Source organism: Hypanus sabinus, chromosome 12 (genome assembly GCF_030144855.1).
Source record: "Hypanus sabinus isolate sHypSab1 chromosome 12, sHypSab1.hap1, whole genome shotgun sequence".
NCBI lineage: Eukaryota > Metazoa > Chordata > Chondrichthyes > Myliobatiformes > Dasyatidae > Hypanus > Hypanus sabinus.
In genome coordinates this window covers 43804697-43828631 of record NC_082717.1, presented here as the reverse complement: position 1 = coordinate 43828631, position 23935 = coordinate 43804697, and the positions used below count along the sequence as shown (strand labels likewise).

The 23935-nt window shown below is 36.1% G+C and overlaps 1 protein-coding gene across 10 annotated transcripts in view; it reads right to left on the bottom strand.

The window, feature by feature from the left end:
• esrrga (estrogen-related receptor gamma a) overlaps positions 1–23935 on the bottom strand; it is a 229282-nt gene that overhangs the window by 42345 nt on the left and 163002 nt on the right. For all 10 annotated transcript variants that reach the window (XM_059985835.1, XM_059985841.1, XM_059985837.1 and 7 more), the window contains 2 exons: positions 21158–21570; positions 18391–18507 (listed from right to left, as the gene is read on the bottom strand). In XM_059985835.1, coding sequence (XP_059841818.1) covers positions 18391–18507; positions 21158–21570 — 530 coding nt within the window. The remainder of the gene's footprint in view (positions 1–18390; positions 18508–21157; positions 21571–23935) is intronic.

Sequence of the window (23935 nt, the reverse complement as noted above, 5' to 3'; positions counted from 1 at the left end):
TCTCTCACTCCCTTGCTGCACTATTCATCACTGTTTTCCAGAAAGCATTCATGGTAGAAGACTTGCTATATTTACCCCAGAAACAGAGCATCTCCTCTTTACGAGGGAAAGCTAGCTTCAAGCAGTGCAGGCTAGTTAGGACCCCTGCTAAAGAATTCCACCTAAGGAACAACTCAGTTAACCAACTGCATGAGGCTGCCAGGCCACTGGCAATATATTGAAAAGGCTCTAGCTCGGTGCATCATGATGCTCCACCAACCCTCGCTTGAGCTGCATTCAAATACGGCTTTCAAACCCTTTAGTAAGTCTACATAAATGACAGCATTGCTTTGTTTAATTATTAAATATGTCTTGTTTAAAAAAATAATTTATAATGGAGTTTCCTGACTTTATAAAAAAAATTTATATGTGCAAATGCTGTTCTAACTCCAAAGTTGAATACATTAGACTTGGCTTTTCATTAGTAAAATATCGCAAAAACTGCCTCCCTTTCAAACGAGCCAGATTGGCAAAATGACTTGTATACAAACAGGTACTGAGAGACAACTTCTTTTCGATCCTTGATTAAATGCTTTCACTTGATGTGATACTGCAATTACAAAAAAACACATCCAATTTATTTTTTTTTAAATTATACATTTTAAAGGGGCACACAGATGACAGTAAAACTGATACAAGACTTTTAATTTCATTGGTTACATAAATTCCTGCAAGTTATCTGGTAAAATTTATTATCCATAAGTGCTGCCAGATTCTGCTTGGTGCTTAACTAATAATACTTCACTTTATGTATCTTCTCTTGATACATGAAATTACATTACAGTAAACAAGTGTGTTTTCATTTTTAATTTTCATTTTACTCAATCTAGCAAATCCAGAATTTTACTTCTCCACATATTTTCTGCATTTCTTTTCCCACAGAATCACTGTTGCATTTTGGGAGAAAATCTATGGATAGAAGAAACGACTTGCCTCTTAACCAAGAGGTTAAGACTTGCCTTATCAACCAAGTATTTGGCTGCAGTGGCATTGGAACTACCAGATGTTGACCACATCCAACTTTATAAAAAGACTATTCCTTATTCTATCATGTTACTGTGACCAAGTAGTGTCTATTCTACAAATATATCTTATTTTATAACAAACACCATATAAATTTGTTACTTTCTTTTCGCTCCTTGTTTGTTAAGTTTTTTTAATAAGAATTGTATCAGGGATATGATAAGAACACTGCAGCATTATCAATAATTAGAGTATCGCCACAAATTTTTCCTCACCAAAGAAAATACCTCTTATTTGGTCTATTCTGGCAGAGATAACTAAATATTTCCCAATAACAGTACATACATGATGAAATTTATGGTCATACATTTCAAGTTAAAATCTGTGCTATGTTGAACTACAAAACTGTTCAATAAAACCATCAGTTTATTCTGGACAATAAACATCTGGGACTTAACATTATCTCTCATACTGTTGCAGGCTTAGGCCATTAAAAAGTGCATTGTGTTCTATATTTGATTCAAACTATACATTTAAAATATTGCATTCTAATTTCACAGAATATCAGTTTGTTGGCACAACAGGCTGAAAAGGCACCTGCAATCTGCAAAGAAAATAGACCACGACTGTAAAAATGTATATTGAACAATATATATGCTTTTTTCTGCTGGGTAGTGATAGGAAGCTGATAAATTTAGACCATCTTTAGCTTAAAATAAAACATTGGCCTAGAAGTTCACCTGCACTGCTTCTCTGACCTTCAAATGATGTTAGTAATTTTTCCAACACTGTTTTAAAAAAAAGCTTAAAATCACTGTGAAATTTCTTGGAGCGTGTTCCCAAATAGCACCACCAGCTGATTTCCTTGTGCTATGTCGCTCTGCTCCAGGGAAATGTAGGTGTTTGTGGTCATATTCCCCATGTCAGTAACACCCTTTCCCATAGCTCCGACCGCAGGAAGAGGTCCTTAAAAGGTCATTTCACAATACATCAATTCTTCCAGCTTCTAAAGAGAGTTAGAAAGGAGTGAGGTGCGTGACGATGATGGGATGGGTGCAGGTGTGGTGGTACAGTCCTCCTGGGAATATGGGAATTTTCAAAGGCTTCTGAAAAGTTGTGTACAGCTTCTTTGCATCAAGGATACCATAGGGAAGTGCCTGTAAGGGGCTGCCTTTGAGAAGTTTGCTATTCAACCAAGTTCCAATGTGAATACAGAAGCCAAATTGACCAAAAATAACAGGATTCCCTCTCAGTTTTTTTTTGGGGGGGGGAACTTCAGCTAAGCAGCAACAAGGACCAAAGTTTAAATGTGACACAACTCAGCAGAGACACTTTGGAAGAAATTTGAAGCAAGATTACCAGGAGTGAGAGAGAACTTGACCTTGAAAACAATCGAGGTACTTAAGTTTGTTTGCACCTACAGATTTCAGATATCACACCTGTAAATGAGGACATTTAGGAAGAGTATCCAGTAATGACCTTACTGTCCCTGTAATTAAGGGCTTGCCCGTGTGCCTGGGTGGAGAAGGTTTTCTGTGGCACACACACATTTCATCTAATGACCTTTCAATCACATTCTTTATTGTGGGATTTCTTCTAGCATTCCTGGGCTTTGAATTTGATGGTCATCCTATTGAAATCAACTGACAGTGCATTAACTGGGATTCCAGTTCAGGTCCATCTATTTTAGATCATGTTTACAGTGATTTGAATTGCACTCTGCTTATGGTTGGAGGAGAAACATTTTTGGCCATTTAAGTCATGTTCAGCATGAATTGTTTGCATTATTAAAAACTCTTCTTCCTGAGAATGAATAGCAGCAATAACTGCTGAGCTCAAGGAGATGCAAAACTCTCATCAGAAACACATTTTGGAGGTTACACCACAATTGATGTTACTTGAAAATGTACTCCAGGGTACAGAAAATTCTCATAAGAACTTTATATGCTATTAAGGATTTTTGATAAATCTCTGGGAAAAAAAACTGTGCCAAATTGGTCAACGCCATATAATGTAATTTTTGACTTCACTGCTGCAGTTATTCTGTCGCTGCACAGTCAAATTCCTAGACCAGTGTATTTATTTCAATCCAACTATGGTCTCAAATTCAAATATTTTTGAGCATGCATTTTACAAAGGTCATTGTTATGTTGCTTGAAATTCCTTTTGCTTTGAACTTTCTCATGTTATTATCATTGGAGTCTCAGCAGGGGAGTCAAATTTACATTGCTCAGTTTTACATTGCTCACTTGAATTACACTGGAGCTTAGGGTGTCAGAGCAGCAGGCATCCTGGAAGGGTCACTTAGCATATATTATATTGCTGAGTCCTCCACTCAATGCAAACAATTGCCACAAGAGCTTCACTTTTCAGTTAGTAGAAAATGGAAAGCTCACCACTTTTACTGTCAAGCTTTAAAAAAAATTGCATTAGAATTGGATGCTACACTTACAACAATTATATTGCAATTGGTGTGAAGCATTAAGCACCAGTAATATACTATATCACAAGCACTTGAACTGCTATAGCTTCAATAAAGCACCAAATCAAAAATGCTGTAACTTGTTTTATCATTATCTATAACAATATATTCTTATATCAGGAAAACAAAAAGAACATTTTATCAACATTTCCTAATTCAAGAATCAATTTTAGATTACAGAAATTCATGGGAGAAAAAGTGCAAGCATTAGAATAAAACATTTAATTTACAACAGCTAGTGGAAATGGAAAGAACAACCTTGGTAAAATTTATACATGGAATGCACATTGTAATTCTCTACTTTTCTAATCCAAGATGTTATATGGTGGAATCTTACTAGAGCTCAAGTTCTTCCGAAAGATTTCCCGTTAAGCACCCAATATTTGACAGTGACTACGCATATAGCTTGACCAGAATCCACTGGGTACATGTCACCCATCACACAAGCTATAGTAATTCCTTCATCTTATATTGTCACATTCTGCTTACCAACTTCACTAGCAGAAGAGTAGCTCATTCTACCATTAATTTGTAAGTGGGAGTAAAACCAAAGAATTCCCACTCTGAAGGAAGATCAGCAAGAAATAGATCTCAAGCAGTCTGCTCTAATAATGCAGTATTTGTTTGAAAATAAGTCTACTTATGAGAAACAGATACTTGGAATACCAAGTAGACATCAAAAATTTTCCAAATTTTATCCAAAAGATAAAGGGTAGTGTGTTAATGAAAATTGATTGCCAAGTTTGGGCAAACACTTAGACAGGAGAAATTAATGATAATGACAGGTAAAACAAAAAGTTACTGAAACACAATCAATCTAATGTAGATGAACAATAATTTAACTACGGGACTGCTAGGTAACAAGGGTTATATATTTTATAATGTTGATTAGATCGAGAGAGAACTTTTTAAAAAACTGATTTTTATTGGCACTAGTGTACATAACCTACCTCAAAGAAAAGGTAAGCAACTGACAGCTATAGCATACCATGGGGACCTGATGAAAAAGCCTTTATCTAGCAACACTGGCAAGGCACTTTCAGTAGCTTAGTATATATCATTATTAAGAAGGAGCTCAGATCCTTCATTGCAACAACAGGTATTTTTAACTGCTCTCCAACTTTGCGGTAATGCGCTGATGTTATTGGTCTGGGGTAATAATCAGAAAATTAAACTTCAACTATAACTGTGGAAATTCAAAAAATTTTTCTAAACCTCTAAGTTACATGGAACTATAAAGTTAAAGGAATATAATTTTAAATATACAGATGATTCATTAACAACCTTATGTGCTCTGTGCTATATGTGACTCCAGTCTCACACCATTGTGGTTGACTCAGCTGACCTCTGACCTCACATAACAAGTACTCAGCTGTTTTAACATTTTCTCAGGACAGCTGGGGGGGGGGGGGGGGCGTAACAGATGCTGACTCCACCAGTGCCGTACATGCCCTAAGAATGAATGGGAGAAATGGAATCTGACAGAAGGAAAAAGGCATGCATTGCAAAGTTCCTGTGACACAATTTTGAGATGATTCTGTCAATGGATACACATGCTACTAGCACAAGAAAGCTTTGCACTGTTCCTCTGAAACCTGTGTAAATTCATCAGCACCTGGTAAGGCCCTACCACCAATGGATAGTAAAATGCTGCTAATAGATTTCTGGACCTTATTTGCAAATGTCAAGTGAAATGGACGAACAGCGCAGTATATTTGTATGCAGCATGGCTGATTATGGTAGTCTTTAAAAATGGGAATTTTGTTGGGTTAGGAAGGCAAAAACATACTGCAGCTCTTTGTTTACATCTGCATTGGCATAATGAAGAGCACGGCCTTCTTTACCACACAGCACAGGGGCAATTTGCTCATGGCACTGCCCATTTTCCATTCCTATTCAGCAATGGATTCACAGCTCAGTATTCCTGGGAGCTCTCCCAAGTTCCCATGGGAAGCCCATGCCTTGTAGTTCTGGTTTCTGGTAAGAAATGAAGTCATTCACCAAATCCATTTTGAAAATTAATTCAAATCAAATCATAATTTCATCTAAGGATGATGCAAACTGTTAACTAAACCTCTCTCTATCTCTCCAATCAAAATGACGACCAGTTTTGGGAAGACAAAAATCACTTAGTGAGAGCTCAGATTATATTTTGCTGAACAGCTAGTCTTCTGGGTGAATTACAAATACAGATTTTCTTTCATTCATGGCGTCCTTTACACTTAACCCTCAGAGCAGGTGTCTCAAATTTGTTTATGTTCAGCAGGGTAAGGGTAAATAAGTTTCAACAAGCACAAAGTGGTTCAATTAATACTAATGAAGAGTGCAATTATTTCAATTTACACCACTGATTAATTGTGAAACACAATGAATACCAATACAATAAACAAACATGACAGTCAAACCTTTAATCAAGTGGATGATCATTAGTCAATTAACTTGTAATCAATTAATAAATAGAGTTAGTTGATCACATCTTCCCACACTAATAAACATCAAGTCTGTTTTGGAAAATTTGGCTGTAGGGAAGATTTACACTAATTATAGTTTTACCAGATAAAAGACCATCAAAAATCTCACTTCAATTAATTAGCTATTGCCTCAAAATTCATCCCTGGTTGGTCATGTTAAATGCAATCCATATTGTACTTGGTCTTTCATATATTTTTCCATTGGGTCAATCAAATGCAGGCAGAGTGAAGCTCCAATCAATCACATTTTATTTAATACCTTCCATGATCTGTTTACTATGTTTAAATGTAATTTACAGGAAAAAAAATCTTAGCTTTTTTTTCCCATTTCTATCTGTGAGCTGATTAGCAGATCTTCTGGAATGTTGCTTACAGTTGTGAAGGCAAACTCATTCCTAGAGGCTACTCAGCTGGTTTCATTAAAATATCCATTGTTGTAATGAGTCACAGATGTCCAAAAACAATGAAAATCTCATCTCTGCATGTATTTCTACTTGCAAACCCCTCATTGAAGATGAGACTTTTAACACATTTTGTAGATATGAGTTCTTGCTGACTGCACTCTTATGTTGACAATTCAATCTCTTATTTTACAATGAAATCTGACTATGTAACCTCACCACATCTTAATTACACCTTTTGCCTCACTCTTTTGCTTCAGTTAGCTTGTAAAACAGCAGAAGGAAGGTTTACAAATGGAAGATTAGGGTAATGTAGTTATTGTCTTTCCTTTAAGACATGGTAAAGCTTTGTTTCTAGAAACAGAAAATGACAAAATGCATCACATTCAATGTTGGGAAACTCAAGTGTCAGGTGGCCCCTGGGCTCTAACCTGCAACCTCTAAATTCTTATCACTAGACCACTCAGTTGTTATGGCCATTATTCTCAATATGTCTTCCCCAATCAATATTCACTAATTTTGGTACAGCAAGTCTGTCCTATTAATGTATGGATAGGAAGCATTAAACATAAATGTACTCATGGGCTATTTATCATCCTGTAAAACTTGAACTCTAACGTACTAAATATAAAACACTTCATTTCAATAACTCTAAACAAAGAACAGACACATAAAAGCTACAGAGCTTAATATGTGAACATCATACTAACTATTTCAGTTTAACTTGATACTTAGGGGAGGGGTTGTTTGAGAAATAGGCAACTGTATAAATTTTAAGTGGCTATGGACACAGACACCATTAGAGCTAAAGTGAATTGGATAAAGAGCTGTACAAAATGATTACCCAAAGCTTATTCTGCTGTCACTCTTCTGTTTAAATAGCACTTTCAGAATTAACATAGAAATAGCCTTTGGAATGTTAATCTTCCAATATGATTCCTTATGAACTCAACATAGATTCAAAATGCTTCTTTTCATTACTTGCACAGCATTTCAGGGAAAAAAAACAGCAGTCAATATTTCGTTGCATGTCTGTATTAGGTGTTTCAGTGATTATAAAATGGCTGTGTGTGCACAATTATTTTTCAGTGCTTGCATACAGCAAATGGAATTACAATAGAAAAACTGCATTAAAAATAAAGCTTGGTGTGCATTGACTGTAACTTCAACAACGGTGCAAAACAGGTCTCTCTCCTGGGCGGAGGAACTTGGATTCCAATCAAGCAGATACCCGTGTATGCTGACCAGCCAAAATCAAAACAGTTGCAACTGATCTGATACCGGTGGTAGCAGTCCGATTTCAGTACCTAGGGAGCATGACTGTGCAGCTCATGAGGTGATAGGTTCAGCTAGCAGTCTGTGTGGATCGCAATACTGAGCATAATCCAACACAGTGAAATTGTTGGAACCATTTGAAGAATTTAGCCCAAGCCAATCAAGTGGAGGAATGCTTTAAAACTAGCTACAACAGCTACAGTTAGAAGCTTGAGTTTATCAGAAATTTTTCTTTCCGATAGTGTATTTGTTGACATTATCATGTACTGATAATACACTGGTTTAACAAAATCACCTTTTGATACAAGATTGTAAGCTAACTGAATCTTTTTGGCTGAAAACGTAGCCACAAAATCGTGTCATTCATAGTTTATTAAAGAGCTAACTTTTATTCACAATGAAATACGAGTGTTGAAAGTAGAATCTACTATTGTGATGTCATTCACTATAACCTTATCCACTGTGCACCACTACAATTACACAATCTGGCATCTTTCTACGATGGGTAACTGCAGAGGCAATAACAGAAAATGCTATACTTAGTAGTCACCAAGTGTACCAACGTGTCTGCCTGTGTTTGTGTCAGCTTATTTTCTGCCACTTATACCTCCCTCAAAGTAAACTTATAAAGCTAACTCAGAAAATTAAGTCTAAGCTAATTAATGATTTAATCAAATTGAATCAAATTAAAAATTGTAAATTATGTTTCAAAAGCCTGAAAAAATTGACCATTTACAAAGAACAAATATCCCTTTCAAATACTAAAGAATGACCATGAAGTGCTTCTGATGATAATGAAAGCTGTCTAGCCCTCCTGCTTATCAAGGATTCACCAAAGAAAAAGTACACATTGTTAACATTAAATCCCTATAGGGGACCTGAAATAGCTTTCACTTAGCATTCCATTTTAATTGCTAGGCTGAAATAATTCCAATCTGTTTTTTTGGCGTGCCACTAATTAAAACTGCAAGATTACACAGAGAAAAATAAATACATCATCTCTGCTTGAAAATGAAAGTTTTCTTGAATGACAAATATTTTTAATCAGAGCCATATGCACAGGAGCTTGGAGGGCGAGCTTAATCTCAAAACCACTCCAGCAGCATAAAACAATTCAGTGGGTTATAATTAATGTCACAGTCATAACAGCAAGCTCAAGCCACTGTTTTTCTTTCTACTTAAGGAGAAATAACTAGCTGTTATCTCTGTGCCTGCAGAGCCTCCCCATTGTAGATTCAATAATACAAGAGGTTTCTTATCACTATTCGAGGTGAATGATTGTAACTGTGATATGTTTAGACAATGTGTTGTATTTAACCCAATTTACAGGTGCCCCAGCTTGGCCACAGCAGTAAACACTGGGGACTAATAGGGAATTAAACATGTACAATAGACTAACTCCATTTACTCTCAAAACTGAAATGCATTTAGTAAACTCACTTAAAGAGACAGTAGCCTCCTTCAGGGCATGTGCTGTCATTTGTTATTTTCATCATGGGGGAGGGGGAAAATCTGCTTTTGCTTGAATTTATCTTATCTGATACGGTGACCAAGTTTGCAAGTGCAGCAATCCCAGGTGCCACAGTTTATTTTATTCCTCAAATCTGCCAAATCAAACTCTTTAATACACAAGAGCTGTTTATTCTAGTAGTCCACTGAAATAATCTGTGTAATTCACTTACACCTCACCGTCTGCAGGAGATTCCATGCAATTGCCACAACCTATGTCAGACATGACGTCCATCATTTTGTCATGAAATAACAATAACATTAACATTGTGAGAATCCCAATGGTTTGGCCACAAGATCTGACTTCTTTGGGATTTAAATAAAGATAATATAGGCCTTTAAAAATGCATTTTCTAACACAGTAATATGACTGAAAAAAACTATACTGCCAGAGGAATCAAAGGAGACGATTTATGATTTCATTCCGATTGACGGCCGATTAAATTAAAACAGATCAGTGTTGCAATTCTTGGGCAGGTGGCTCTAGCCTGGTGACAGCCTCAGAACTATTAAATTGGTGCTGAGATGGAAAGCCTTCCGCTTGCATTCACGCACTTACTGATCAAACTGTGACAAATGAGATGTTACTGCTCTTGTAAAGCAAGGCTACAATCTGTCAAACCTGAACATAATTTGTGACCCTCAGTGACATCTTTTTTTCTCTTCTTAGTTTGAATATGGGAACAGTTGCAGAATTCCCCGATACCACATGTTCTGAATGCAGAGTACTAAACTGGCAGAAAATGCTAATGTAAGCTCAAAACTATTTAACAACGTTGATAATTTGATCAAGTTCAGTGAATTGGCATTCAATAAATTATTATGTATCAGTATAGCAGTCATCTTGCTGAAATTTCTAATCACCACTAATTCTAGTGGGAGGGTCTCAATTTTCATTAACAGCTGTCATCTTACTACATTCTGAAATAGATTTAAAGCACGTTAACCTTATAAAATGCAGTTTTTCTTTCTTTAACTTTCCCTTTTCCAGTTTTCCTTGTGGGATTTTGATTTGGGTTATTCTGACAATTTTACCCAGGTAATACATGTGTATTACCTGTGCAGGTATACAAGGAATTGAAATGCTGGGATTTAAATTCTAATCACTGGACTTACTGTGCCAGATAAAATAACTGTACAGGAAAACTGTTCTTTCCAGATGCCTCACGTTTTATGTAAAATGGATGATGTAACATGCCTAGAAAGACTATTGGGTTACCACCTCCATATTTGGCAAATAGTGCTGCAATGTGCACTAATCCAGTCTATCACGATGAACTTTTGAGCCAGCTTTTGAAATGCCCAGACATCAGGAGCTGTCATCAGTCTTTGTTCTCCCCTTAATGCAATAGGGGCCCTGGTCAATGCACTGAGAAAAGACCTGCACCCTGCTAACCTTGCCTATTAAAGGCAGGGTCTTAACAGCTGTCTAGAGTGCTAAGAGGTCACAAACACAGTTTGCTATGCCAACAACTACCACTCATCCCTAGTGAGTATGCCACGAGACTTGCGGTCAGGCTGATGTCAAGATTGCACTGCAGGCATTTGCAGTTGTTAATACTTTGAGGGGAAAGGAATACTTGTGCTAACAAGCTATTCTTTTAACTAATATATATATATTTTCTCCTTGCAGCCTATTTAACTAAATTGCTGTCATCAATATCATATTAACTCATGTCCCATTTATCTGCTTTTCAGCTTTCTGGCTGTTACACCTCGTGATCCCAACCACTGAAAAGGCTATTTGAGAAATTTGGTGAAATATTTTATAGCTGATTCTGAATAAAATGGTCATGTAATAACAAACAATAAAAGGAAAGCTGGCCTCTGTACAATTCTCAGTAAAAGCAAATCACAAGCATTACGTTTGTGGTAGTAGAAGGGAAAATTGTGCTCTTGGAAGAAAATGTTTCCTGCATTGAAAAGTTGTTATTAATGCAACACAAAGGAGTTACAACTGTTTGATTTTCTTGCCCAGAGGTAATTGGCATATTGGTTTCAAACCTTGGGTTTAACTTCAAACATTGGATTTAACCAGAGCCCTTGTTAAGACGACCATTCAGGGATCACCACATTCCATTTGTGTCTTGTGACAACATTTTGACAATAGGAATGCACAACTGGAGGTCTTAGCTATAGCTGTCACTTGGTTGTATATGATTAATCTTATCTCTACACTTTAGCTACTCCCAAATATAGCCCAAATTGGACATTAAACAGCTTGTGGGCTTAGGTGAATATTTTAGGCAATGATATGGCTACTTCACTTTCACAAACCAGTTAGGAGTTTCTGAGTGCCTTCATAAGACAGTGTAAATATACAATGCATTTGTGCATTCAAAAGATGCAGGTGGAAGCCAAGTTACTTAAACATACACCTGGCTTCAAAATTTTAAGATTTCTGATGTCCTGCAGTTCAGTTGAAGATGGCACACCTAAGATAATATTTTTATTTTTGAATATTTCCTTCATTATAGAGTTAAAAATCATAATTTATTATGAACACTGTCAATTTTAAAATAGTAAAGGACAGATCATATAATAAAGATCAATTCTGGGTATTTGAGACATTTAATCATTTTGATAATTGAAGTTTAAATTGGTTAATTAACATTCTCAGTTCTTTAACTGATTTGATATGGTAAAGCATTTTGTTAACATGGATCTAGATGTTAAAATCATTCAAAGATTGGCGAAAATGCTTGTGAGTTTATTGTGGTGTGATAGATTAATTACAAGATTGGCTATTGTTTAAAATAGTAAAAATGACAGAAACAACTTATCATTAACATACATTGCAGAATGTTCATTTGTTTATTTAACTCAGAATCAAATGCATTTATAGTGTCTAATGTAATGCTGTCTATTTAACAGTGAGAGGAAATCATTATTCATAAAGTTTTAAACTTGCTGAATATAATGCTCTGTGACTCTTTGAAAATCATGAATGAATGAAGCCTGCACCATTTGGAAAAATAACCAGTTGTCATAAAAATTAAAATATTGATATTAGCTGGAGAGAAAAATCTCTTAAGATTAACAGGAAATCAATACAAAAGCAATTCTCATCTTTTACTTGCAATGCTGTTCTGCTTCTGTTTGTCACGGGTTCATGAACCATAAGTGACAATCTACATAAATGTAAGTAAACAGGATGAATCGGAGAACCCTCTATCCATCTGTCATCAAAATACATTCAGAATTCAATTGTCTTATATAAATTAGTGAATGAGTAGTGACTATAAATAACAATTAGAAAAATTCAGTTTAAAATACCATGACTACGATATATGCTTCTTTTCTCTCACTCTTACCTTTCATATTAAAGACGAAATAATTAAAGTGGCAAAAAGGATCGTAGCCATGAGAGAATGCCATGATACTACAGCAGTCCAAATTTTCTCATTGGTCTACACTGTGAATCAATAGCAAGTATTTCAAAATATTGCTTTTAAATAACTAAATTTGGGCTGAATAAATAGCTTATTCTGCAAAAAAGATTAGTTGAGGAAACTTAAGAACTTTAAAGTAAAGGATCTATTTCAATAAAATGAGTCATTCAAAGAAATAAGGAAATGGATTTCAACCCTGCACAAGTTCAAAAGACAAATGTTCTAAGGATGTAATCAACTTAATTCACATTTGACATGAAATATAAAAATATCTTTAGGCAGGGAAATAGCATGAGGGGATTATTTTTTTTCCCATTTCTGCATTCAAATGAGGAACTGTTTTGGAAGGCAGCCAGTCAGAAGCAGGTTTGTTTTTCATCTTTTGAAAAAAAAACTACTTGTGGAGAGCATAGTACAGCTGGAAATGTCTTGTGTCCCTTGCTAGTTCCTCCCTTGAGACCCTCCAAAGGGTATGAAAATATTCACCAACACTTACCCCTTAATTGTACTCAAGCTCCCAGAAGGCAACACTTGACAAAAATCACCATTAGCTCCTGACATTACAACATGTTCAGGAAATGCTTACCTGATCAATAGAAAATCTGTGGGGACTTTACAACTTTAGAATGGTATAAAAAAATCTTCCTTTATCCAATATGATAAAGTATGTGCTAGCATTTGTTGTTCATTTCCCTTTTGTTTTTGTCTGTCAGAAATGCTAAAGGCCAGCAGCATATTACAGAAAGCTTCTAACAAATTAATAAGCAAATGTCAATGAAAGAGAAATGAAAAGTGCTCTGATTAAAATAATTTATGTCTTGATTCTGGAGTTCTATAAATACAATCATAATGAGGACAAAACAAATATATTAACTTTTAAACAGACAAAAGGATGCATTGGACTGGGTTTTTGCTCAGAGGCAAAACCTGTGTCAGGTAGGGCTGTTGTGAGGAGGTAAAACATGCAAGAACTGTTTTTGCAAGATTTTCTGCAAAATAACACTAATGATCTCCTTTAAGAGAAGTTCCCATCCATAGGCAGTTTGAGTGACAAGGGGGAGGCCGCTCAGAAAGTGAGCCTAGTTCATAAGGTCATAGCCAATGAGAGGAGACTGGTGCTTTGGGAACAGAGGGACATTGTGATAGGGAATTTTTCCAATCACTTGTGAAGTCCAAATCATGAGAAGAATCCAGATCATGATGAAGGATGCAGATTGAACGATAGCTAGAGATAGCATATGGTGGTTAAGAATGATGGTTATGGCTTCTATGACTGACATTTGGGAGCTGAACAGAGCTAGCTGCAAACAGAAGCTATAGGGTGAATGGTGCAGACAGATTGTTGGCTAGGAAATATGGCTCACAGGAAACATGCCTGCTCTCCATGGCCAACAAAGATTTTCATAATACCACTTCTTTCATGGATTAATTGACCATCACCCACTTTCAATCAGCAGAATTTTAGTGCAGATATGGCTTCAACCCTAACATTTTGGGGAATCCTGTCCCATTATGCATGAGTAAACTCTATGGGGAAAAAAGAATCATTTCAAAAGGTGAAGTAAAGTTGACCAGAAATATTAAGCTATTACTCCTTACTCAGTTTATAATTGCAGTATCTTGATTTGCAAATTTTACTTAGCAGATTGGTCTAATCAGAATCCATTCACGACTAATGCTTTATCAAATTAAAGTCTGGGAGGCTGTGCTTCAGGGAAATTTCTGATTGAAATGCCATTTTAGTGAAATAGAGATTGTGGATGTTTGGTAATACTGTCTAAATGAAAAATGTAATCAAATATAAAGGTATAGCTGATACTAAGTTGACCCAAGAATTGCATTCAATCTTTAAACTGTGTTATTTGAATGACACCAGCTGCATTTTCAAATAAATCTCACAACTGTTCTGTTTCAACAACGTATGAGACAGTGGTATATAAAAAGGCAGTGCCCAAACTGGTTACAACAGTCCTGGTGTTAGCTAGGATTGATTGTATGCAAGTTGAGTAACTTTAGCAGCTTTAACTGGGGTGACTTTATTTCCAAGATACCACCTACATTGAAAAGCAATTTTTTAAAAATGGGTTTTATGAGAGTCTTGTAGGAAAGACAAAAAGAAATCTGGGCAGAAGCAGCCTTGAGAGTACTGTCAGTTCCTGGATCAACAGAGAAAGCTAAAAGAAAATATACCTATTTTGAGCTCTGCATTATCTCCCCACAGTCTTCACTTGGCAGCCATTCCCCAACTCTGACCAGAGTTAAAATATAGTCCGGGCCTTGTGACATAATGAAAGTTTGATGTGAATTTTAATTGAAGGTCCCAGAAGCTGATCAAGGAACTGTCTTTAATGTCTGACCAACTGTGCAGATTGAAGCTGAGGAATGGGACTAGGAAAGTAACTAAGTAACCTGATCAATTTTAACTGTCCACTTCCTAGATGTCCACTGGACAAGCAGAACGAAAATGAGTGCTAAAGTGTTAAAATATAATGTACTCGACAACTACAAGGGCAGACTGTAATATTAACATGCATTGATTAATATAGTCTGGAACTGCAATAGTGCATTTATAGGCAATTATTAGTTTGTAAATTAATATATATTGCCTCAATTAGCTTCAGTAATCTTTATATTGTACCAGACTGGATGATTTATTGCAAACCAAGAGGTAATATTGTTAAAATTCTTAAGAGAAAACCTTTTATGTTAGTCATTATCTATCTTCATGTTCTGCAGCTTTACATGAATTTAGGCATTGCATATTACAAAAACCAAGAGCTGGTGACAGGACAATGATTTATGTCTTGAGCCAGGAAGATTCAGAGGGCCCACAGAGGGTAAAGTGCAATAGAGGGAGGCTAGACAGCTGTTCTCAGTGAGCTAGCTTTGGCAGTCAGGCTGTAGTTACCTCTTGTGAAACCTGTACCTGCAGACGAGCTGATCCACAGCCACTCTCCACTAGCAGATGGGGTGAGGAAGGAACAGTAGATGAATATTAAAGGAACACAACAGTTCTTCGATCAAGCAACAGATTTGAATATTGGCAAATGAACTAACAGACATTGCAGAAACACGTGCTGGCATCAACATGACAGGATAGTGCCGATTCCCCTCCTTGTTGCAGCGAAACAAAAATCAAAATCTGAAAGCAGTTCATAAAAAAATATAAAAGAGGAATATCCATGCAGTATGATTGTTCCCATAGGCATTCTTCTTCCCTGAGGGCAACCCAAACTTCAAATTCCTTCATGTTCTCTATCCAAATTTGTGCTTCATTAGGCTATGAAGTTTTTAAAGTTTCCATTGTGGACATCCTAATTGCTTGTTTGATGCAGCAATTCAGTGTGAGGAAGGACCCCAGTATCAAATTCAGCCACATCACAACAAATGGGAGTGCCATATTGATATATGTGTATATGGGTGGCTGGGAGTAGAACAAAAGGCTGCTATTTGTCTGAAGGCTCATGGGGAAAGATGCCATATCAAAACCACTACAACATCCGTCAGGCCTGTCTCCAACTTCCCTTATCAATTACTGAGCTGTCATCTAAACTCTTGCACATAAGCAAATGTTAAAACATTTAAAACAAGCCTGCATAATGGATTTTGACTGTAACGGCAGAGATCTTTCTTGGCAAATGTGAGGAAACTGTTACCAAAGGAGTTTTATCCTTCCATACTGCAAGAATTGAAACAACTGACTCCATTACTGGATTTTACTGTTTTGTATAAGAAGCATGCAGTATTGTGTATTGAACATTCTGTATCAAAAAATTTATGTGTCTGAAAAGAATACTACAGGGTTTATTCTACACTTGCTGATATAATACTGGTACCATATGTGTATAGTTCATATGCAAAACACCCAGTTATGATGCTTGGTTACTTTTCTTTAAATTTAGGGATAGAAATAGAGATGTGGGTGGTGGGTGGGCTAGGGCAGTATTGTAAAGTTTTATGGATCCTGCTTTTATTTTAACATCTTAATTTTCCATTCACTGGAAATAAGTTAATGTAAATCAGAAAATTGTTTTAAATTGTGATTTTAAAATGGGCTTTTAATTTTCCATATTTACTTGCATTGAAATAAAATTCTCAGTACACAATTTTAAGAATTACATGATCTGGTCTTGCAGACTGAAGTAGCACCAGCTGCACTTTAGGTAGCAATACCGAGTGAGCCTTGATGCAGAGATCAGTGTAACAATGACATTACAATGACAACATCCCTGTCGCTGTGTCAGCATATCACAACATTTTTGTTTTGCAAATTCTTGACATTAAACATTTCAAGATACATTAATAAATTGAGTTATGTTGTAAAATGACCCATCTTCTCAGTTCAATGTGTATCTGAAGTGGATTAGCTCAATTTCTTATTTATTTATTCTGTGAAAGATGGCCACATTTGTAAAGGTAGGTCATGTGCATTTGATTTGTGGTGGTTTTAAAATGCAGTCTAGTAGAAGGTGATAAAGGGGATTCTCTCTCTTTCAAGAGCCATTACTATTAACATTTAATTACAAAGCACCATGAGTGTTCCTCTTGAAGAGGTCAGGCTTTCTACTCCTGCGTAAAATGTAGAAACCCTTCCAACTTTTACATGCTATTTATTTCAATATCTTTTTTTAAAAAAATAGGAATTGTTTCCCCAAATAGTCCCTATTTCTGTGTGTTTTGACTACATAGCACCATGTACTCTGACATAGCTAGAAAACTGGCATTGCCAATCGTTGTGACAAGTTCAGATTTGAGAAAAAGTAATAATAAAGTGTGATTAACCTTGGGGAATCCAAAGAGAACTAGCTCCCTTCCTAAACTCCGCACAATCTTCTCACCCACCCCCGAGTCCAGGATTGATTTTTTTCATTTTCACGTACTCCTCTACGTGGTTGAGTGTGATGACGTCAAATGCTTATTAAAAGGGTGGCACTGTAGTGTAGCTGTTAGCATAACACTTTACAGTGCCAGCGATAACAAAGGGAGTTGAATTCCCACCATGGTCAGTACAGAATTGGTACATTCTCCCCATAACCCAAAAGGTTTCCTCCAGGTGCTCTGGTTTCCTCCTACATTTCATGGACATACAGGTAAGGGTTATGAGCATGCCACTTTGATGACCTACGGGCTGCCCCACCCAGCACAACTTCTCACTGTATTGGTCACTGACGCAAATAATGAATTTCACTGTGTTTTGTTGTACATGTGACAAATAAAGCAGATCTAATTGATCGAAATAGAACATTCGAACATAAAGTGTTACAAATGTTGTACTTGAGACTTCTTTATTAACTTGGTTTCAAAACTTAAATGTTTACGTAACACAGAAAACAAATACTTGACTTTCACATCTTTAGTTGTTGAAATCCAGTTTGATGAAATTGCTGACCACTGTGGACAATAACCATAATTATTTCTACCTTCTAAGTTTTACATGCATCTCATCACTTGCAGGAATCAGTCAGAAAACATCATTGAGTGGTTTCAAGTTATTTGAGTGTCATAAAATAAGCTTGTTAAAACCTTAAAAATCAGCATACCAAAAAGCAATGAATATCAAACAATTTTATGTTTCTTTAATCTATCTATGTAGATTTGTCAATGCCATGTAAGATATTGACAGTAATATCATGTGAGCTTGTGTCATTTCAGTCACAAAATGATTACATGGATCACAATGTAATGTGAGTGTATTCATTTACATTATATTTTGCAATGCATTTTGAAAGGCAAATCTATTAAGGCTCCTCTCTTTTTTAAAAAAAACCTTTATAGCGATATGAAATAGGCTGAAAACAGCAGGTAAAACTTAATGAAACAACTGCAAGATTTAAAAACACAATAATTGTGTTTCATACCTTCTTTCAGCATGCCTACTTTTAGGCATTTCATAAAACGGCAAGCTTGGCAAGATTTGCGTCTACGCTTTGTGATTTCACATTCATTTGTTGCTGGGCAGCTGTACTCAATGTTACCTGCAGTAACAGAAAGACAGAGGATAAGTCATGGAAAAATTATGATCAAGCATTTCATTTTAAGAAGATATAACTGGATGTCGGATGATTTCTTAAATCAGTTCCATCTCTCTCTCCCTCTCTTTGCTCTCTTCCCTAGCCGTCTCTAGTCCTCTGTGGTTAAATACATTAGTGTCTTAATGAAAATGCATTTTGTTTATTGTCCTCTGGAGAGGAGGGTCATCGCACAGAGTGCATAAATTGCTAGTGCAGACAAGGCAGGTTGGCAGTGAGTGTAATTGTAACCTTGATACTTCATGTTAGCAGCACTCAGGGTCCATCACATTCCCCTAGAAACATATGCAACTCCCTGTAATTAGCACCACATCCACCTGGGACAGCAGCTCTGATGAAATATTTCAGAGTTAATCACACTTTGTAAACACTGATTTATATTGACTACCCTTCTCTGAGCCGACGTTTCCTCATTAAATAACAGATTAGTGGAACACTAAGAGACTAAATACTAAAAACTCCTCACTCAGCGCAAAACCTTGTTGAAAACAACTGGTCAAGGAAAGAAATCCATTCACACATATATTCCTTTCAGAGAATTGCTTAATGGAGATTATAATTTATATTGTACTTAAGATGACAATCTCTACTTTAGGAAAGAAAAGAGATTATTGAAATTCCTAACTATATTTACATATACAAAAAAGGAATAACTTTCTGATCATGTATTTATATTTATTGAAACTGAGATCAATAACTTTGATATCAGAAAAATCAAACACATGGCATGGATGTTTATTTTTTGTTTTAGAATAAGATGTTCTCCCCATCTTGTCTGTATTTGTTTAATGGAAAATATTTAAAAATAAAAAAACCTATTGGGGTTCATTTATGAAAATATTTATTGCCTTATGCAATCTGTAACTTGCCTAAAAGTGATTTCACAGCCATGCAAATGAAAACAACGATTGGTTGTTACATATGGAGCAATGATTATGCATCTATCAAGCCAGCACCATTAGGCACGGCAGCCATTGATGTTGAATGAAACAGGAACTGCTCAGCAACAAACAGAATCAGTGACCAAATACTCAATTCATTATAACCTAATTACCTATAGAAGCTCTTAGAAATTAAATGGTTGCATTAATGTAATAGACCCAGATATGACAAGAGAGTGGAGCTTTGATGCACTGGCTATACCATGTGTTATGGCAGCAGATATACTTCAAGTTTTCAGTAGAGCTCTCAGTGTTGTGCAAGAATGAAAAACTTACATTTTCTTAGATGTAGCTTATGATTTCAGATAAGAAATCATACCCTAATTTAAGGAAGAATTAGGTTTTAATTTTGATTGAACTACCATTTCAAAGATGATGCAAGCTGAACATAAGCCCTTCAAAGCCAGGCTTCTGCAGGATCTATCATTTTTTTTACCTTTCAATCTCCTTATCGCATCATAATTTATCTGAATGCTTTGTACAGATGTTACACATACAAATATATATCTTTGGTGTTAATGGTGGCATTTACTTCTGGAAAAATTGCTTGAGAAATATTGTGAAAAATTATTTAAGTTTCAATTCCTCATCACTGTCATTAATTGCGACGTGATTTATTAGCATTATAAATGCCCTTCACAAAAACTATCCACCTCATTTTAGGTGTTAAAAAATCTCCATGCTCCACAACAAAAGAAAGGTATTTAATTTTAGTTTAGAAAATTATTCATTTTGAATTTGTAAATATATGTGAACAAGATAAAAATCTGAGCATTTAAATAAAAGAGAGTAATTTATGTATTTTTAAGAGTATAGACATTTGGCCAAATTATAGTCATATCCTGAATGAGTACAGTCTAATTAACCATAATATTGCCAATGAAGTTCCAAGTAAATACTTTTGAAAATATCTCATTTCAGAAATACACAATGTATAAAGCACCTTTTATAACATCCAAATACTCTGTCATTCTGAATTAATACAATTGCCAACAATCACATTATTCCTGTTAAAGACTAAAAAGAGTTAACAGCACAATAGGGTAGCATAGTACCACAGCAGTTTGCACTATTATCTCATGGCTCTACAAATGTGGGTTCAATCCTGACCCTGGGTGATATCTGCATGGAGTTTGCATGTTCTCCTTGTGCCTGTGTGGATTTTTCACCTCATACTTCAGTTTTCTCCCACATCCCTGAGATGTGCAGATTGTTAAGTTAATTGGCAACCATAAATTGCCTGTAGTGTGATGGAGATCGAAAATTCAGAGAGTTATTATGGATGGCATGAAAGAATAGGTATAGGAAGTGGGTGGATAGGATGATGGGATCTCTCTGAGAGCCAACACAGACTCGATGGACCAGGTTTCCTGTGATTGAAATTATCTGCTGACCTCTCTGTAATATCGGGGGAAGTCCTTGTAGCCAAGTTCGATTTTTATAAAAAAACATTTTCTTCAGATAACTTACTAGCTCAGATCTTATTTTGTCAGCAAATAACCACATCTAATTTAGCTTTATCAATTAAAACACATAGAGGCTGACCAAAGCAAATTTATTCTACTTGCTTCAATAATAAGAATACACAGCTTTGTCTAATGTACAAATTCTGTTTATATTACAAAACTAAGAACATGATGAAATATCAATATTACCTTGTATAGTGCGCTTGAAAAACGCTTTGCATGCCTCACATGAAGCAACACCATAATGATATCCTGATGCTATGTCACCGCAGACCAAACATAATCTTTTGGGCATGGAGTTCAACATGTACTCGCACTTGGTCTGCGAGTCTTCGGCTATAGTGCTCGAACAGTCGTCATATCGTTTACGGGAGCTGCCGTTGGTACCCAGGGTGGTCGTCGTGTAGAGTGGGGGAGAGTCCAGGCCATTCTGGTGTCCATTCATAGTGGAGCTGTAGCTCCCACTGGCGTCCGATGACCCACCTGGACTGTGGTGATTGATACTATCTGTCAGCGAGGCAGGACTGGACGGCTCTGTCTTAATGTATGATGAGCAGCTCGAATCAATGTGTCGATCCTTGGCTGACATTCTGCAGAGAAGCCTGTGAAAAGCATTGAATTAAAAACAACATTCTTTAGGGCCTTTCTGATAGTCAAGGGACCAAGCATCATTCATTCGTTAGTCAATACAAGTTGTTCTACACGAACATAATCAGCACAAGGGCATGACAGAGGTTTATCAAAACTGTAGGCAGGTGGTAAACAAAACATTAAATGGGGAGGGGATCGTGCGGTGGAGGGGCAGAAAGTCCACGTAACTCAAGATTACTTCTGCTACTCAAATTCTACTGCAGGAACAAGTTCTAACATTTACTACAGAACAGTTAATAAAAAGACAAGTTATCTGCATATGATCTTTCCTGGATTATTGCATAAAAATTGACAAGATTTTTAAAATACTCATACAGCGGGCAAAGACAGTGCAGAAAGATTTGAAGCACTGACTGCAGTTAATACATTGGGATTTAAATGTGGGTTGTCTCAAAATGCTAATAGAAAACTTGTAACAAAAAAAAGTACAAAGGCAAAAATCCCCAAAGATTGATTTAATAAATTTTTCAATTGACACAAATTAACCCCCATTTGAAAAACACAACCAAATCTTTGCCTTCAATGCAGAGTGATATCAAATTTTGCATTGAAGCACAAAATGGAAAGAAGTCAATTCTTCACCCACAAAAGGATAAGATCATAACCTCCCAAATAGCTTTTTTCTGACAGGAAAGGTTTTCTTTGTTAAATATAGTTTTTAGAATTCCATTGCTCTTGCTGCTAATGTGAATTTTAGTGCCTCTAATTTTAAATTCAACTGCAGATCAGAATAAAACCTAGCACCTGACAACTGAATTTATAGATAGTTGTACATGTTCCAGTCCCATGTTAATAGTGCCATGGAATTTCAAGGGGAGAGAGGGAGAGTGCACTAATAATTTCCAACTGAAGCCTGTGAACATAATGTATTGGAGAGCAGTAATTACAATGTAATAAGTGGAAGAGTAAGTACTCTAAATTAGAGGAATTCACAGAGCTGTTGTAAGTCAATGCACATTCAGCTCTCTCTAATGTTGACTTGGGAAAAATTTAATCCCCACTCTTTGCCCCGAGTGGTAGTCAAGGGATGGGAGAGATATCAATTAATTACTGCTCTCATTAACAGCACTGGCTGCAAGGAAAATTTGTTGCAGGCAAGGTCCTTGACTCATACAGTCTGGTAAAGAATGTTTCTCTGATACCATACCGAGCTGGGCAGAAAGAGCTGTTACCTGCTTGACACTTAACCCCTTTCTATAACAACAAATGCATGGTTAGATAGTAAAAGACAAATGATAGCCTGCGTAGGACAACTTTTTTTTAAAAACTAGTCAAATGAATGACCAAATGCAATTAAGCAACTATAAGATGGTAAACTTACCAATCAAAAAGGATTAGAATAGTTCCAGTCTATTTATACCAATTAGTTCACTGAACACATTTTGCCAATAGTAAGGTATCAGTACTAATTTTACCATTTACTTCCTTCAATTGCTAGGAGTATCCTGTGTGCTTATGTGAAAATACCCATCTTCAGGTTTACTCTTTCAAAAATATTAAGCACATCTCCAGGTATTGCCAAACAATATTGTGAAATAACAGTGACAAAGCAAAACAAAACTTAAATCCCTCATTGGTTTTAGTTCATTGATGCATCAGTGCAACACACTGATCCGTGCGATACTTCCACCACCTCATGAGAATTTTCTGAATTTCTCAGATTCAAACAAAATATTTCTGCCTATTCTAAAGCATATACTGCAGTGCAGGTTTAATAAGATATGTGGAAAGGACCCTCTTAGCATTTTGTGATCCTCATCATTTCTGGAATACTATGAACAACGATCTAAGAATATTAGGCACATTTTTTTTCAGAAGCACATTGCAAACTGAACCATAGCAGCATCTGGCCTTTGACAGCAGATCACTAAGTGAAGAGATGGTCAGTACATGGACTTGAAAACTCCTACCTCAGCTAAGTGAGTTTGTTACTTCTTTGTTGGGCTTTGAAGAGGAGAAAATGACATCACTCAGCTCATTGCACTCCAGTGATTTCCAAAGCTCACACAGAACCCTATGATGCCGACTATGACATCTTCTAAAGCAGCAAGTCATCCATTATGAGAAAGACAAATAGGATAAAAGTTCCCCCTTTTCCCTCATATCAAGGAATATAAAGGCATCAAAATATGGCACCATATCTGTTAAACTGGATGGACCATTAAGCTCCCCGACAAATCTCTTCAATTTTGTTAAAATTATTGAATATTTCAAGCTTATATATTAGTAATTCCTTTGTCCAAACTGTACCAAACATCATGACAGCTATGTGTTTAGTTTCTACTTACAAACCATTCTATATAATTGCTATTATGG